The 18,284-nt window shown below is 39.8% G+C and overlaps 1 protein-coding gene across 3 annotated transcripts in view; it reads left to right on the forward strand.

The window, feature by feature from the left end:
- gopc (golgi-associated PDZ and coiled-coil motif containing) overlaps window positions 1-17,681 on the forward strand; it is a 58,825-nt gene extending 41,144 nt beyond the window's left edge. For 2 of the 3 annotated variants that reach the window (XM_051924675.1, XM_051924676.1), the window contains 3 exons: window positions 3,730-3,904; window positions 11,407-11,488; window positions 11,795-17,681. In XM_051924675.1, the coding sequence (XP_051780635.1) occupies window positions 3,730-3,904; window positions 11,407-11,488; window positions 11,795-11,864 (327 nt within the window). In that variant the 3' untranslated portion in view covers window positions 11,865-17,681. The remainder of the gene's footprint in view (window positions 1-3,729; window positions 3,905-11,406; window positions 11,489-11,794) is intronic. The other variant, XM_051924677.1, reaches the window with a different exon arrangement.
- The last annotated feature ends 603 nt before the right edge of the window (window positions 17,682-18,284 follow it).

Genomic DNA, 18,284 nt, shown 5'->3' on the forward strand with positions numbered 1-18,284 from the left:
ATCAAAGGGGCCAGAGCCGGCAAGGTCTCCTTCCAGAGGGTCGGTCCCGGTAGTGATGTCAACAGGGCCAGGTGGAATCTCCCGTGAATGGTCTACAGGAAAGGGAGAAAAAGAGTCGGTGCACTCTGCCACATTCTGGTATGACTTGGAACTACCCTTACTCAAGCCCTTTAGCTGCCTCCCATGCGCACGTGTGTGACACTTGCCACCACGCACAGTGAGGAGGATGGTAAGAGAAATCAAAAATTCTCCAAAGTCACAGTCTCCTTGACAACTATAAGACACTATCTCCATGCCAACAAGCTGCTTGAGAGACATGCAAGGAAAAAGCCTTTTCTCACCTACAATCACAAATGTAAACGTCTGGAGTTTGCTAAGCGGTACTGGAGCTTCAACTGGGACTGTGTGCTTTGGTCATATGAAACTAAAATTGAGCTTTTTGGCAACAAACATTCTAAGTGGGTCTGGAATGAATCCAAGAATGAGTATGCGGAAAAGCACCTCATGTCCACTGTAAAGTGATGGAGGATCTGTGATGCTGTGGGGCTGTTTCTCTTCCAAAGGCCCTGGGAACCTTGTTAGGGTGCATGGCGTCATGAACCCCTTCAAATACCAGGACATTTTAAATCAAAATCTGGTAGCCTCTGCCAGAAGCTGAAGATGGGTCGTCATTGGGTCTTCTAGCAGGACATTGACCCTAAACATATATGGCAAAATCTACACAAAAATGGCTCCGCAGACACAAAAGCTCATCAAGCTCCTCCCATGGCCATCTCAGTCCCCAGACCTTAGCCCCTTTGAAAACCTGTGGGGTGAGCTGAAGCGGGGAAGTGCATAAGAGTGGACCCAGAACTCTGGATAGTCTGGAAAGATTGTGCAAGGAGGAATGGTCAAAAATCTGTGTCTCTGTATTCTCCAACCTTGTGAAATGTTATAGGAGAAGATTAAGTGCTGTCTTGTTGGCAAAATGGGATTGTACGAAATATTAACAGTAGGGTTGCCAATAATTGTGGCACATATGATTTCATGTAAAAATGTATTTCCTAATGTAGGATTTTTTTCCCAATGAATAAATGTACTTCAATTAAAGGTTGGATTTTTCTCTTTTTTTGTGTTGTGAGCCTATATTTTTTGGGGAAAAAAAGAATTTATTAGAAGCCTAAGAACATATCTTAACCAGTGGTGCCAATAATTGTGGAGGGCACTGTATGTAATATCAAGAGAAATGTGTCTCAGGTAAGCCACCTTCGACCACTCCAAAATGAGGTTTTGTTAGTAGGTTACATTACAGACATGAATAAACACTTCACTGATGCTTTGCAAGTGTTATGCAGACTCTAGAATGCCTTTAAGGTCTTGTTACATAATGGTAAATGAGTAACAGATGCATTGTTGCAGTACCTAAACTAAAGTGTTACCAATGATTTTTTAGTATTTTGTGTGGAGATGATCTGCAGATGCTTATTTGCTGACCTAATCAAAGTGAAACACATCCACTTTGCACTATTCTGTCTGTTGCACATAATGGTGCTATGTGACTTATTATTATTTTTTTACCATGGAAGAATTCCTGGAAACTGCCAGTCTCTTCTGTATGCAAACTCCTCATCACTGCCAAAAGAGATCCTACTCTGCTGGGCCCTAGAGCAAGACCCTTAACCTGTAATTGCTCCAGGGGAGCTGTACAATGGCTGACCCTGAGCTCTGACCCCAAGGGGTATGCAAAAATTAATAAATTCCTAATACAGTGGAACCTCGGTTCACGACCATAATTCGTTCCAAACCTCTGGTTGTAAACCGATTTGGTCGTGAACCGAAGCAATTTCCCCCATAGGATTGTATGTAAATACAATTAATCCGTTCCAGACTGTACAAACTATGTAAATATATTTTTTTAAAGATTTTTAAGCACAAATATAGTTAATTACATCATAGAATGCACAGTGTAATAGTAAACTAATGTAAAAACATTGAATAACACTAACACAAACACCCAGGCTCCCTGCTCAGCTGCACACGCAGGCAAGCCCTCTCTCTCTCTCTCTCTCTCTCTCTCTCTCTCAGCAGCACACGAGCCCCCCCTCTCTCTGTAACATTGCAGCAGTTTGCGCTATAGCCTTATAACTCGATCGCTGTGTAAACACTTTTTTTAAATGAGTTTTAAGCACAGGGGGGAAAGAAGGAACATTTGAACAAATCTGAACTTTATTTAAAAGCCAACCAAGAAAGTAACATTGCAGGAGTTCATGCTAATAGCATTACAACCCGATCGCTGTAAACACTCTTTTTAAATGAGTTTTAAGCACAGGGGAAAAAAATGAACATTTGAAAAAAGAGAAAAGTAACATTGCAACACTTTCTTCTCACCACTCTTCACTTGCTTAGAAGCCATGGTTAACTGCAAAAGCACACGAAGTACTGTAGAGCACAAAGAGTTAACAGGTAAAGCACTCACGTCTGACTGAGAACAATGAACAGGGAGAGGCTGAGCATGTGCTTAAATACAGTAGTCGGTGTGTACGAACCGGAAGGAAAATGAAATAGAGCACAAAGAGTTCACAGCGAAAGCACACACGCACACATGTGCAAGCACGCACGTCTGACCGAGAACAATGCAACACGTGCGGAAATCATCGGCGCGCACAAACCGAAAGGGAATCTGGCTTATTCGTATACAGAGTGTGTGGTCGTGAACCGAGGCAAAAGTTTGGTGAACTTTTTGGTCACAAACCGAGTTGTACGAGTACCGAGACGTTCGTGAACCGAGGTTCAACTGTACAAGAAATTGTATAAGGCGAAATAGAGAACAAAAAAAAAAAACAGTTTTACCTTAAGGCTTTACAGTACATATTTCAAAAATGGAACACCTGAAGCACTAAATCTGGTACAGTAGAACTTCGGTTATGTATTACATACAGTAGAAAATAATTATCTAAAATAAAAGTTTTTTCCTGTACTTATCAATATAAGCAATATTTATAAACTCCTACATCAAGAGCTTAAAATTTAAATTTTAGCTATAGCTTTAAAAACAGTGTATGTGTGGAAATAATTTTATTTTTGAACAAGTAAAAGTTCTGGTACAAGTCTGTTATAGTCAAAGTTAGAGTTTTTTTCCCTAGAAGTGTGAAATCTACAATTGAGAAGACCAATATTGAGCGCAAGAGAGGGAGCTAATACAGGAGATACAAAGCGGGTTTTCTCTTAGTGGTTCACTATTCGCAGATGTGAGTATGAAAAAGTGAGACCATGAGAATTGTGTCCTGCTCTTTTTTTCCACCATCATACACATCAGTGAGTTTAAGAGAGAGTAAGCATTTTAGGCATCTAACACTCTTATTTTTCCTCGCCGCAGCATGCCAGGGTGAGTAAAAAAAGAGCGAGAGAATATAAGGAGAATCATGTCTTACTTCATTTATGATGAGATTGTGTTGGAGTAAAGAATATGTGCCCACCACTGTTTTTCTTGCCACTTGACTAAATTAGAGTTAGATTATTTAAAGTGTGGATTTCTTTTTGTGGCTTTGGTTGGATGTTTTGCACTCGTACCATGATTTGCCAATGTAATTACCAGAATATGAGAGTTCAAATGAAGAGAGAGGAGGTAGGAATGAAATGGAATTTTGGTGGGAGCAAGATGAAATATGGTTAGGAGGGGGGAAATCAAAAAACCAGTACCATGCAGACCCTTATTGTGAAGTACATTTTGCATCTTGTCTTTTTCTGCAGAGAGGAGAGATTGAGTTTGAAGTGGTGTATGTAGCCCCTGAGGTGGACTCAGATGACGAAAACGTGGAATATGAAGATGACAGTGGTCATCGTTATCGCTTGTATCTCGACGAGTTAGAGGAAGGTTCAGCGTCAAATTGTAACAACAGTACAAATGACTTTTGCCCTTTACAAGGTATGTCAATTTCAGATCAACCTAATATTTGAGTTTTTCACAAAATGTTTTTCATGTTTAAGTTTTAGTGAATTTACTAGTCTATGTGTTGTTATACTACAAGTAAAGGTAAGCAAGTTTTACCATGAATACACTTGTTATAAAGTTCAAAAAGCTGTTTTATTCAATTCGCATAGAATATTTTGTCTTGCTTGTGCTCCACTCGTCTGTAGCTGACCTGACATCTTAATCGTTAGCATAGCATGCCTCACAAATGTAGCCCTTCAGATTGGGGAGTAGGTTTTAGTGATACGGGGCCAGGTCTGGAGAATTGGCTGGGTTTGACATCTGTTTGAATCCTTTGTGTGGAGAATTGGCTGGGTTTGACATCTGTTTGAATCCTTTGTTTTCACAGAGTAGTCTTTGCAACTTGTGTAGTGTTGGAAGGTTGCTGTAATGTTGCATATGGCAGGTGATCAACAGTTTTCCTCATCACCAGTTCACTACTGCATATGGCAGAGCAAATCATTGTAATATTAACCGGTTAAGTGACCCTTCTGAGGCATATACGCTAATCAATATGGAAAAAACCCTGGACAGCATACTAATTGTGCTCTCAATGTTCACAGCAATCTGCTTTAATCTTGACTTGCTTTGGTATTGGAGGCTCTCCATGCTTCTGCTGTTTCAGTAGTTGTATTGCATTCAAGGTGAATGAAGTATTCAAGTTTAAACCCAAACTTTACAGCACTTCTTATATTGTTTCAAATCTGATTCCACCACCTCAAGGTTCTCCTTAGAAGTGAATACAGTGATGCTTTATTTCATTGAAACATATTATGTGTACCTAGCCTTACTCCTGTTCAATTGCTCATGAAGAACTCACTATTTGATTTTTTTTTCATTGCAATTTGCTCTACGGTGGAAACCCTGTCATCTGTTGCAAATGTCCTTGGTCAGCCAGATGTTGAGTCATCTTAGAGAGTCTTTGTGCCATGGTGAAGTTTGCAGCCCATATCTTCATTGTGGCAATGTCCTGATACTTTGAATATGCAGGAATTAATCTTTCTGTGATGTTAGAAAATTATTAATACCATAGTGATTGATTTTTGCAGTTTTTGGCATCCTTGTTGACTTGCTGAACCAGAACCGTCCACTATAGTCCTGAAGTGCAAGAAACTTGTAATTCATATATTTTACTACACAGGAGGATTCTGGCCACTTAAACATCACTGTAGAATTTATTCATTTTTCAGGTTCAGGCTGAAGAATTTTTGGTCACTCTTTGAAAGCAGGGGAGCTGACTACGCATGTCAGGCATTTTGTTGTTCCACAGTGGTCAGTTTATGGTGGCATTTTGACTGTCTCATTGTTCATTTTAGTCTTTAGCATGTCATTCTGTGGCTAAAAGTTTCATGAATGCTATATTCAAAGATCTGTCATGTATACAGTTTTTCAAAGTATCATTATGTGTTTCCTTTAATGTACCAACTTGTTGTAGAATCCTTTGAAAGCACCAACATAGCTGACTTTTTGGGAGTCTGGATGTCTACATAGGTCCATCTAGGTAAAGGCACAAGACAAGGCCTAGATAGAGCTGTACCTTTTGGTCTCTAATCACTCTGCTAAAGCCGATTTCACATTACATGAAATCTAGTTGGAGGGGGATGTCAAACCTGATGACTGCAGATGCTGATTTTGTCACCTGTGCTTGTCATGTTACGCAACCAGAAATCAAAATTTATATCAATTTAAATATCTTTGTAATGACATTCCAGCAAAGTTGTAAATTTCTAAAGCATTGCAGGCTCACCCATTTTTCTGACAGCCAATAATGTAGTACCTGACAGAGCTGTTGCCCGTTTGATGGCTTTATAGTTGTAGTGAGTTCAACCACAATATCTGTCCTTTCATGTATCACAAAAAAATGGAAGAAGGAAAAGGTGACATCAAACAAATATGTCTCTGTTCCATTTGTCAGGTCCAACACACCCTTGTACTTTATTCCTCACACCTGCATTGCATTTCTGGATGTCCTCTCATTGGCTGTTAGGTCTCACATATGAGTCCACCCCTGTGTATTAAGACAAAGTCAAACCACATAACTGACCATCGCAGGAGTGTGCTCTGAGTGTCTCCGGCTCGCTAAGATTATGTACAGTGCCTTGTGAAAGTATTCATTCCCCTCTGTGTTTATCCTGTTTTGTCGGATTACAGCCTGGGTGTTAGCACCATTTGATTTACACATCATGCCTACAACTTCGAAGGTGCATTTTTTTATTGTGACACAAACAATAATTAAAACAAAAAAAAAAAAAAAACAGAAATCAGGAATGTGCCTAGGTTGACCAAGAAAGTTCTTTGTAGGACCAGAATTTGCCACAGTTCTAGTTGCAAGTCTTTTGGAGAAGGACTCTAATAGCTTAGCACATGTAGCCACTGTGGTTTTCGCTGATTCCTTAAGGCAAAACTGCTCAAACTCCTTCAAGTCAGGCCGTAGATTCTCATTTGGATTGAGGTCTGAGCTCTGACTATGCCATTCCAAAACATTTAAATGTCCCCCTTTAAACCACTCCATTGTAGCTTTAGCAGTATATTTAGGGTCAATGCCTTGCTGGAATGTGAACGTTCGTCCCAGTCTCAAATCTGTGGCAGACTGAAACACGTTTTCCTCAAGAATTGCCCTGTATTTAGTGCCACCCATCTTTCCTTCAATCCTGACCATCTTCATGTCCATGCCAAAGAAAAACATGTCCACAGCATGATGCTGCCACCACCATGCTTCACTGTAGGAATGGGTTTGTGCCACCTGTGATAGCCAAAAAGTAAAATTTTAATCTCACCTGACCAGAGAACATTCTTTCATGTTTTTGGAGTTTTTTTCTTTAAGCAGTGCCTCTTTCTGGCCACTCTTCCATAAAGTCCCGCTGTATAGAGTGTATGGCATAAAATGGTTCTATGGACAAATACTCCCATCTCTGCTGTGGATCTTTGTGGCTCCTTCAGTGTTATCCTTGGTGTCTTTGTTGCATCTCTGATTAATGCCCCCCATGCCCGGTCTGTGAGGTTTTTGTGGGTGGCTCTCTTTCGTCAGGTTTGCAGTGGTATATTCTTTCCATTTTGTTATAATGGGTTTAACGGTACTCTGTGGGATATTTTTTATAACCCAACCCTGATCTATACTTCTCTACAACTTTGTCTTTGACCTGCTTAGAGTGCTTCTTGGTCTTCATGTTGCTTGCTTAGTGATATTGCAGAGTCAGGGACCTTCCAGAACAGGCCTGTTAATACAGACATCATGTGACAGACCCTGTGACACTTTGATTGCACATTAATCAGCTAATCATGTGACTTCTGAAGCTAATTGGTTGGATCAGATGTTATTTAGGGGTTTCATAGCAAAGGGGATGAATACATATGCACTCACAACTTTTTAAGTTTTTACTTGTTTATTTATATACAGTGGAACCTTAACCTGTAATTGCTCCAGGGGAGCTGTACAATGGCTGACCCTGAGCTCTGACCCCAAGGGGTATGCAAAAATTAATAAATTCCTAATACAGTGGAACCTCGGTTCACGACCATAATTCGTTCCAAAACTGGTCGTAACCTGATTTGGTCGTGAACCGAAGTAATTTCCCCCATAGGATTGTATGTAAATACAGTTAATCTGTTACAGACTGTACGAACTGTATGTAAATATTTTTTTTAAAGATTTTTAAGCACAAATAAAGTTAATTATACCATAGAATGCACAGCGTAATAGTAAACTAAATGTAAAAACATGGAATAACACTGAGAAAACCTTGAACAACAGAGAAAACTAACACTGCAAGAGTTTGTGCTGTAGCGCTACCAACTGCTGGCTAAAAACACTTTTTTTTAAATGAGTTTTAAGCATAGGGAAAAAAATGAACATTTGAAAAATCCGTAATTTAATAAACCACCAAGAAAAGTAACATTGCAACAATGCACGCTACGAACCGAGCGCCGTAAATGGAAGTGAAGTTAAAATCCAATAGGAAAAGGTCTTCGTTAAATACAACGAGGTTAAAACAATGCTGGAATCTGTCTCTTTAAAAACAAGGCCAAACCTCCCTCTCTCTCTCTCTCTCTCTCTCGTGTGTGTGTCTCTTGCGTGTGGTCGCGCGCGCGCCAGTGTGTGTCTCTCTCGCTGCACAGGGAGAGACTGAACACTTGCGGAAATCATTGGCACGCACAAACTGAAAGGGAAACTGCCTTGTTCATATACCAAGTGTGTGGTCGTGAACAGATGCAAAAGTTTGTCGAACTTTTTGGTCGTAAACCGATTTGGACGTGTTCCGAGACGTTCGTGAACTGAGGTTCCACTGTATATAGCACCCTCCATAATGTTTCAGACAAGGGCACATTAATCCTTGATTTAGCCCTCTGCTCCAGATATTAAAGTTGCAAATCACACCAAAGAGACGTGATTAAAGTGCACATTGCAGACTTTCATTTAACTGTATTTGCACATATTTCAGTTTACTCCGTGTAGAAGTGGCAACACTTTTTCTACATGGGCTCTGCATTTCAGGGCACCATAATATTTGGGACTTAGTAATGGCAGGTCTATAAAAGCACTCATATTTAGGACTTTGTCGCGTATTCCTTGCCTTATTAATTGCTTGCACTACCTGCTTAAAGTCTGTAATATATCGACACCATCAGGTGCTGAGTATCTTCTCTGCCGATGCTCTGCCAAGCCTCTAAAGCAGCTGTTCTCAGCTCCTGCTTGTTTCATGGTTTTGTCCCATTACATTTTCTCAGTAGCATATGGAAGGCGGGCACAATTAAATTTAAATTGAGTGCCTGTTTTGACCTTTCCAAGAATTTTCAATTTTTTTAGCTTTAAAAAAAACTCCTGTGTTGCCTTAGCAGTAGGTTTATCTTGTAGGATGAAGCACCATGCAGTGAGTTTGGAATCATTTACAGGAACTTGAACATATAAGATGTTTCTATATGTCTCAGAATTTATTGTGCAACTGTTGTCAGTTCCATCATCAGTGAAGATAAATGTGCCAGTACCTATGGCAACCATACATGCCCAAGCCATAACACCCACACCGCCACATTTAACAGATTAGGTGCTATGCTTTGGATCTTGGACAGTTCTTTCTTGTCTCCACACTTTTACCATAGTGAGGATCCTTCTGTCATCAGCTGTGGAGGGTTACCTTGGCATACCAGTCACTTTGTGATTACTGAGCTCCCCAGTGCATTTCTCTTCTTAATAATATTCCAGACAGCTGACTTGGATAACCCTAAGGTTTTACAGCTGATTCTACTTGTTTTTAGTCTCATAATGGCTTCTTTGACTTTCATTGGCATAGCCCTTTAACAATGGCAACTACAGACTCCAAGGGGTAGAAGCAAGCTGAGGTATCTTATGCCTGCAATTAGGGCTGCACGATAACAGAAAAAATGATTATCACGATTATTTTGCTCAAAATTTTTATCACGATTAATAATGACGATTATTCCTTTGGTAAATGAAGTCTGTGACCAAAGCAGTGTAGCCTCGGCCAGTTATTCACAGATGCTGCCCTAATCATATTAGCTGCGTTGTCCGTTGTGATGCACACAAATCTTTCTTCCACCAAGCCCCAAGCGGACATCGCTTCTTTGAGGCCCACTGCAATAAACTCCGCTGTATGGTCTTGTGGGAAAAACGAAGTTTGCAAAAGCTTCCTTTTCATCTCAAACTCGCTGTCAATAAAATGAACTGTCAAGCTCAAATACGGTTCCGCAGTTCTGCTTGACCATAAGTCGGTCATGGCAGCAAAATATTCAAGGCTGAGCCTGAGAATTTCTCTTTCTATTTCTTTTCGGCATTTCGCATACAGCGAGGGCAGCGCAACATTGGAAAAATGCTTGCGTGAGGGAATGCTATATCTTTTATCAAGTGTTGCGATCATTTTTTTAAACCCCTCACTGCTCACGGTGGTTATTGGACACATATCCTTGGCTATATGGTACATGATCGCCTCTGTTATTTCCCGGTGTCTTTGCGAGCTAGGCAGATATGGTATTGCGTTGAACAATGTCCCTGATATTGTTGTCTGTGTTGTGGATGGCTGGTAATTTTTTGTTGTTGCTGTTTGTGCCTTCAGTCGTTGAAATTCTTGATAGTGTACTTTGTGGTGGCTTTTAAGGTGGTTGATGAGGTTTGTTGTGTTACCTTGGGACGTTTGGACGGAACAGGAGCAAAGTTTGCACAAGACTCGTACCTGATCAACATCACATTCCTCGAAATCGAAATAGTTCCAGACAACTGAGTATGACCCCTTTTTAGGAACTAACGATCGCACTTCTGCACCTTCCTCACGTTGCTCCGCCATCATATGTTTATTCTGACTGACTGTTATTGCTGCTATTGACTTCTACTGCTTCAGAAAGTGCTTGCAATCTAGACGCAGTAACGTCATAGTGACGCAGTCCAATCCGTAAACTCAGCCCATAAAAAACAGTTTGGTCTTTATACTGTAAAATCGCGACGATATTTATTAACTGATCGTGGGTCATAAATATCGTTATCATGAGAAAAAAAAGATTAATCGTGCAGCCCTACCTGCAATAAATAATAATAAAGCAATGAAACACACCCAAGTAGTCCACCTGTGATGCCAGGTGCCCCAAAATGGAGGGGCCATATGTAGAAAGTGTTTCAGTTATGACCTAAAAAGTTCACAAATACCCTTAAATTCAAATCTGCAATGTGCACTTTAATCACATCTGAATTGTTGCTGCAGAGGGCTAAATTAAGGGAAAATGTGTCTCTGTCCCAAACATTATGGAGGGTACTTTATATGAGGTATTTTATTTTCATTCCACTTCAACAATTTGGGCTATATTGTTTAGTCCATTACGCAAAATTCAAATGTAATTCCATTTAATTGCAGACTGTAATGCAACAAAAGAGGACAGACAGTGAGGGGGTTGAATACTTTCACTAGGCACTGTAAATGAGGACTATGACTGGAGAAGTCCTGCAATGTGACATGGAATTAAGAAGTATAAAGATGACCAGTTGCTAGTAGGATTGTTTGTGACAACACTAAAGATCATTGTGTGTTTTACACCAAACAAAATGCTAAGAAGCGTTTGAAGACTCCTGTTTGGTGAATTTCTGTCTACTTGACCTTGCTGGTTTTTGTATTCAAGGCAACCAAGTCCGCTTGTATTTTGTTCTGAGCTATTCACTTGTGGTGATCAATTTTGTACCCTTGTCCTGTGGCACTTGTTCCTAAAACAGACTGATGTTTACTTGATTATGTTGACCTCCTTTGTAAATCGTTTTGGTTAAAAGTGCCTGCTAAGCAAATAAATGTAAACTAGTACAATGTATTCGTTTAGATGAGAGGAGGAGAGGCATAAATTAACAACTGTTAACAGGGTTCCAATTATTGGAGTTTTTTCCCCCAAATAACCCTTTTTATATATATATTTATTTATTTATTCATTCACATATTGATATACCCTTTATGTCCTCAAATCAGCAGAAGTGAATTTTGAAGAACGCATGTACAGTTACAAAGCTCATCGAAGAGGAAAACTACAACTTGGGATGGCCCCGGAGAGAAAGTGAGCAGGGAAATATTTTGTGCCAGTTAATGCTTTTTCTTTCTTGCATTTATATTTGTAAAGTTTTATGGTAAACAGAGGCACATTAGTTATCAGTTAAGTTACTCCCCTAGTCAGCAGGGTGTGATAGTAAATCTGAACTGTCTGGATATAAATAATAACTTAATCGATGTTGTGTCAATAGAGTAATGAAACCCTGTCAGACAGGCCTTTTTCGGATTATTGAAATTGGATCTTTTCATACAGAGTGCTTTATTTCTGGGAAAAAAAAATGATGTAACTGATTTCTTTGCTTTTTATTTTTAGAAAAGAATCCTATAGGCAATACCATAGAGAATGGAGATGCACGGAGAATCCCGAGCGAAACACTGCCTGAGGAGACTGCAGCCAAACAGTCGGAGTCAGCCGAGAGTTCTTCTTAGGGTGTTTTCTTCAGGGAGAAAATCGGGTTGGAGAACAGACTTTGTATATTTGTTAAATAAGAATTTTATAATCGGTAAAAGACTGGTGGAAAATCCACCTGGAAGGTGTAAGAAAACAGTTCCAGCAGTGATTATTGATGGGCATACAGAAGGTTTAATTGTTACTGTTGCTTTTCCCCACTTCACAATCTTTCTTGGAAAATGTGCTTTTCACAATCCAGTTTTAAGTGAAAGGACATTTTTTGAAGGATATAGTGGCCTTGGTTATTGTTTGTTGACTAAATGTTGGAAAGGATACAATTAATGTACAGTGGAACCTCTAGATACGAGTTTAATTCGTTCCAGCACTGAGCTTGTATAGCGAATTTCTCGTATCTAGAACAAACTTCCCCATTGAAAATAATGGGAATCCAGTTAATCCGTTCCGCACCCCAAATATATTAACATAAAAATCAATTTTCCTAACAAATAACACTGATAAATTATATATACTGTAGTCTACCTTTAATAAATAACACTGGTAAATAATATAACTGATTATTAAAAGAATCAAAACAGGTGTCTAAAGTGCAGTAGAGCATTCAATAAATGTTTAAATAAATAATCCTTAAAACAGTTGTGAAGTGGAGGTTTAAAATACACAAGAATAACAATCCTTTAACACGAGGTTAAAACGTCAAAAGGATGCAGTCTTTAAAAAACAGATGACAATCCCCGGTGCTTCTTCTCTGTTAGCGTCTCACCTGCGGGCTCTGCAACAGGCGAGACACTCTTAATGCAGCTGACCTTCTCTACACCGTCCTGCTTCTGCTGTTTGGCTCGCCTGTTCAGCTACACGCGAGCCTGCACTCACTCGCTCGCTCGCCTGCCCGCTCGCTCGCTCGCCTGCCTGCCTGCCGCAACCTCCGTTCTCTCTCCTCTCTTTTCTTTTACTTCTTCTCCCCCTTAACCGGCTCGCGCTTCTCTATATATGCGGGGAGGACATGGCAGCTGCAGCCCATCAGCCACAGGAACAATCATAGATGTGGGCAGTTTCCCACCTGTGCACTTAAGTGAGAAACGCAGACACCGCAGATCGTGGCTCGCAACTGCTACCACGCCCCCTCGCTAAGCTGAGAGCTATACCCACAGCCTGGCTCGTGGCTCGTTACGCGAGCCAATGCTCGCATTTAGATCTGAATTTTTCGCTCATACTTTCCTCGTATTTTGAATTTCTCGTATACAGAGATAATCGTATCTCGAGGTTCCACTGTACATGTTTCTGTTATATTTTGGACCGCATTTAATTTGAAGAAAAAAAAAAAAAGCATTTATACAAGAATCTGTCAGGCTTTTTTGAAAGGCAAGGAAACTTTATTTAGCTGTAATTGATATGCAAAATTACAACTGAAAGAGATTTTGAAGTGTACGTGGTGAAACACAAGTGGACTGCTTTTGGAATTTCCAGTTTCAGCTGTTAAAACTCTAAAATAAAAGAACCTACTACAAAAAGTGTTGCTACAGTGGTTAGGCGTGTGACGCATCCTCTACGTGTGCTCTGGGCCTGGGTGACGATAGTTTGAATGCGATTTCCATTCATTCACTGGAATCTTCATACAAACAAAGCCGTTCTTCATGCCCCCTGGTTTATAAATGATCACGGTAAAGTTATGTTGACCGTTTGATATTTGCCTTTCACTCAAATGTTGATCCTCATAAAGCATCGAAAGAAAACGACAATTTAGTTGGCTCCAGTGTTTGAGCGCAATGCTTCGTAATACGAGGCACTCTTAGCAGCAGTGCAGCATTGAATCCACAATGGAAAAAGGATCATTTTATTAATGAGCAGGGTAATCACATTCTTCTAGTAGTTAATACATGAAGAATAATAGCTGCTAAGTTCAGTTAACAGAAATTCCTATAAAACAATAGTATTTGAATTGTATACTATTATGAGTTGACTCATTCACAAAGAAAGCGGTATATACACTGTTATACAATAAATAATGATTTGTATTACAAATATGTGCTATACCTCATTTTGCTTGAAGCTTTTCAGCTTCCGGGAAGTGGACCACTCTGTTCTCACGCTTGTTTGCTGTGTGCTATGCTTCATGAAATGTTTCTGTAGTATCCCATGATCCACCTGTCATTCCTTTAGAGGCTGCCTTCCTCACATTTACATTTATATACCAAGACACTGCAAATGATACTGCCATGTGTTTGGGGTGGCCATTTAATGCAAACGGCAATTCAGAAGTGAAATGACTGAAGTGTTTAAAATTTTGACAGGAATTGGTAAAACAGATCTCGGTGGTTACTTTAAAATAAATTATGCAACAAGAACACGGGGACATGGTTGGAAGCCTGTTCAGGGCTGATTTCGTACAACTGTTTTCCTTCATGCAATGAACCATCGAAACATGGAATACAATTCAGTGTGGTGGAGACCAGAATTTTAGGTATTTTCAAATCTCAGTCTAGGTCATTGTTTCCCAAACTCTGTCCTGTAGACCCAACCAACTTCCATTTTTCCTTGGACTCCTTCCCTAATTGAGTTGTCATTTCCCAATTTATATTTTGGGATCAAAGTAGAAGTTACAAAACTAAGTTTGATCATTTTTTTTTTTTTACTAAAATGTGCTAAGCAACTAGTTATATGAGGGACATGTCTTTTTTTGTTTTGTTTTTTTAACTCATTAACAGTATTTTCATCCTAATTTTCTGGCATTTATATTGATGATTTATTCTGACTCTGAAGTAGTTTGGTCTTTTATCATCCCGGGTGTCAGTTCTGCTTGTTGTTAATAATTCATTACATTTATAAAGTTGTCACTATTAGGGTTAAATGATTGGAGCAAACTACTCAGAAAAAGGGCAATAGGAAAACAAAAAAAGAGTTAAGCATTTAAAGCTTTAGAAAAAATTAGAAATATTTGTAAATCTCTTCTCTGCTGTGCTTTGCTGAATGCAGAATAAGAGAAGAGGGGAAAGAAAAGACCAGCTAACTAAATGAGATGAATTGTTATTATTATCATTGATTGTGAACCTGGGTAGAACAAAAACCTGCAGCCACAGGGGGTCCCCAGGACCGAGTTTGGGAAGCACGGGTCTAGGTGAATAGGATGGACAGACTTGTTCACGACTCAGTTTTGTAATGTTCTAATTTCAGGGCTGATGGCTCAAGCTACTGTGCAAACTGGAAAGAGGTTCTTTTTCCATGTCCTACAAAGAAGTTTTCACACTGGTTTGGGTGAATCTCTCTCCTTTCTGTTCTAGTGCCAATGGTGCTTAAAAGTTTTTTGCTTTCCCTCGCCAACCCAAAATTGCTTTTTTAATGTCTTCAAGACCCAGAATTGGCACCAACCATCATCCTTTGGGGAGTCCCCCTCGGGGAAAATTGCCACCAATCTTTATTGCAGGAGGTGGCTGTTCCTCCTTTAAGAATCACTGCTGGCTATCATCCTGGTGGGGAAGGGAGTGGTCCCTTTGTGAAAATCACTGAAGCAGGTCATAATGAAGCAGTGGCTTTGCGTTAAATGCCCACCACAACCCTTCTAAAGACACTTTGCAAACCGTACTTGACCCTTTCCTGTTTAGTACCCCTGCGTGACTTAAATTAGGCCAAGTCCTGACCCATAGTTTAAGATCCTGTGTTCTAGTGAATGGGAAATGATGTGAAGGACGTTTAGAGCGTATGGGTGTTTTCACGATGCCAGTAAACCTGAAGCATACCACAGAGGTGGGACGTCTCAGAACACAGGTGCCCACTCTACTGCAGGACGCCCTGGATAAGAGAGGCCATCTGCTGTGAAGCTGTGTTAAGCAACGTTATGGGTGGGTTGACCCATATTTCGTGATTTTTTAATGTGGCTAGCTACTGTAGCACGTGGAGAAATGCCAACCAGGAAATGCTGGCCGCTGTCCATTTCATTGCATGATAGATTGAAATCTGACGTAGCAGGCCATCCAAGTGCCACAATGGATGTAAACCAGTAAAGTCATCACACGTGTGTGCTTGGTTATACAATCTTGTTTTCCTTGGTTTTTGAAATCTCAAATTAGCACTTTAAGTTCTTCATTGTTTTTGAGAAGTAGTATCGGCCTGCTTTGCATGGAACTGGCAAAAAACATTCCCAGGGCTGTTATTTTTAGTTTTGTTTTGTAGGATACAAAAGATTTATAAAAATGTAACCTGCACATTTGGATTTTCTACATTGGATAGCAGCAATCTGTTTTTTTTTTTTTTTATTAAAGTCACCACTGTTATCCCCATTTTAAAGAAATGTCTTGGGAGTTTCCAGTGCCTTCCCAGCATTTGACACTGCTTGGCCCTATGGGTCTCTGAAGGTTTTGTTCAGCGCCCCGTACAGATGAGCTGTCCAGTGTGATGGGAGTGCAGACATTAAAGGAATGGGATGGGACACAGCGCTTTAACTAAAGATTAGCTTTAAGAGCTCCACTGCAATGCAATACCTCCTAGCTGTTTTATGTTAAAAATCTTAGTGTTGGCAATAAAAAGATTATTAATGATGTTACAGCATTCTATTCACAACAAAAATGGTCAATTTAGACAAAAATCTCCTTTTATGCCTTATTTTTTTTTGTCGCATTCTGCCGTTTGCCCGTTGGGCTCTCCATGTGTGCCAAGAAATAACTGAAGAAGTTACATTGTTTTCCATTTGAAGTATTTTAAAAGGTATTTAAAAAAAAAAAAATACAGCGTTTATGGGAGATGGGGAATGTGTTTTTGTTCTACCAGATTTTTTTTTTTTTTAAGAAAATGAAAAAAAAAAAATTAAATGGAATCAGAATTTTTGCAGCAAGACATAATTACAGGGTGTAGACTGACTTTTTATTCTCAGTTTTCTTTTCTGGATGCAGTATACATAATAAAAACCTCAAAGTATGTCTATATGTATATATATAAATTTTTTTTTCTTTTCCAGGTATCAAGACACACTCATATGCCAACTGTCAGTCTGTGATTGATTAAAGACTTGCCAAATGTGATGTATTTCAGAAAAATTGTGTAAATATGTATGAATGAAGAGTTAGCACATCCATGTGTACAATGAAACCATGTGCGGCGAGCCGTTCTCCGTGTCCCGTCATCTTTTTCTAATATATTTTCTTTGTTAAACCATGTTGTTTTGCACCAAACAGTTTTGAAAAAGGGAATCTTATACGAGTCGACCGGATTATTTATTTGTTGTGCAATTTATTTTATGAGAGTGAATTCTTTTCCATTCTTCTCAAAACTTGTTTGCCTTTTTACTGATTTGTTTCAGAAGCCAGTGCATGATGTGCAATTTTGTAGCATTTTTTTTTTTTTTGTCCAGTGCTCGCTTTAGAAAAGTTTTATACCGAAGAAATTAAAGTGTATGTGCTCTAGAAAGTATTGTTACCTCATGTGAAGTCAATGGCAGAGCAGTACAGAATAAAGCCAGGTTACAGCCCACCCAAATGTACTGTCAGTGTGGGCTTGTTGCTTCCACTTCTGATACCCTGTGACTGAATGGTTTGTTTGTGGAGGTTGTAAGCGGTACGTGAACAGTTTGCTATGAAATGCTCCTGTCCCTTAAGTTTTCTGTTTGTGAGTTCTACTGTCCGTATGTGACATTGGCACATCATCCTTTGGCCTAAGCACAACAGCCAACATGCATCCAAGTGCAGCGTGTGAGATAAACGTGCAGAGTAAATGGGGGTTTCTACATGTGTGTTTAATTGGAAACTGATGTTGCTTTGTATTCCGCAGTACACCATATAATAAAACATGTTTCAAAAGTGAACTGCAGTCTCTTTTTCCACTGGTATAAAACTTTTAACCAAATAAGTCTCTCGTTACCAGGTCAGTGTGGGTATATGCAACATGGGCACGTTCTCACTGTGAAGCCATCATAGTCTCCTTTGCATCATGTTTACCCCTAGAAAAACAAGCCAAAAACTTTTTTTTTTTTTTAAACAGAAAATGTTAATATGTGTAACAGTTTTTCCAGTTTCTTGCTCATGAGAGGCTAGAATTTCAGTTCCCGAGCTCAATGAATGATGTGCCCCTTGTGGTATTGTAGGCTAGTGGATCCCAAACTCGGTCCTGAGGACCCCCTGTGACTGCAGTTTTGTTCCAACCACATTCACAATCAGTCATAATAATCGATAGCAACAAGTCTCTTTAGTTAGCGGTTTTTTTTTCCCCCCCTCATATTGGTGATTCTATATTGGGCTTGGGGTGTGGGGGGGTGTGTGTGTGTGACCTGCGGTGGGTTGGCACCCTGCCCAGGATTGGTTCCTGCCTTGTGCCCTGTGTTGGCTGGGATTGGCTCCAGCAGACCCCCATGACCCTGTGTTCGGATTCAGCGGGTTGGAAAATGGATGGATATTCTGCAATCAGAAAA

Source organism: Erpetoichthys calabaricus, chromosome 3 (genome assembly GCF_900747795.2).
Source record: "Erpetoichthys calabaricus chromosome 3, fErpCal1.3, whole genome shotgun sequence".
Classification (NCBI taxonomy): domain Eukaryota; kingdom Metazoa; phylum Chordata; class Cladistia; order Polypteriformes; family Polypteridae; genus Erpetoichthys; species Erpetoichthys calabaricus.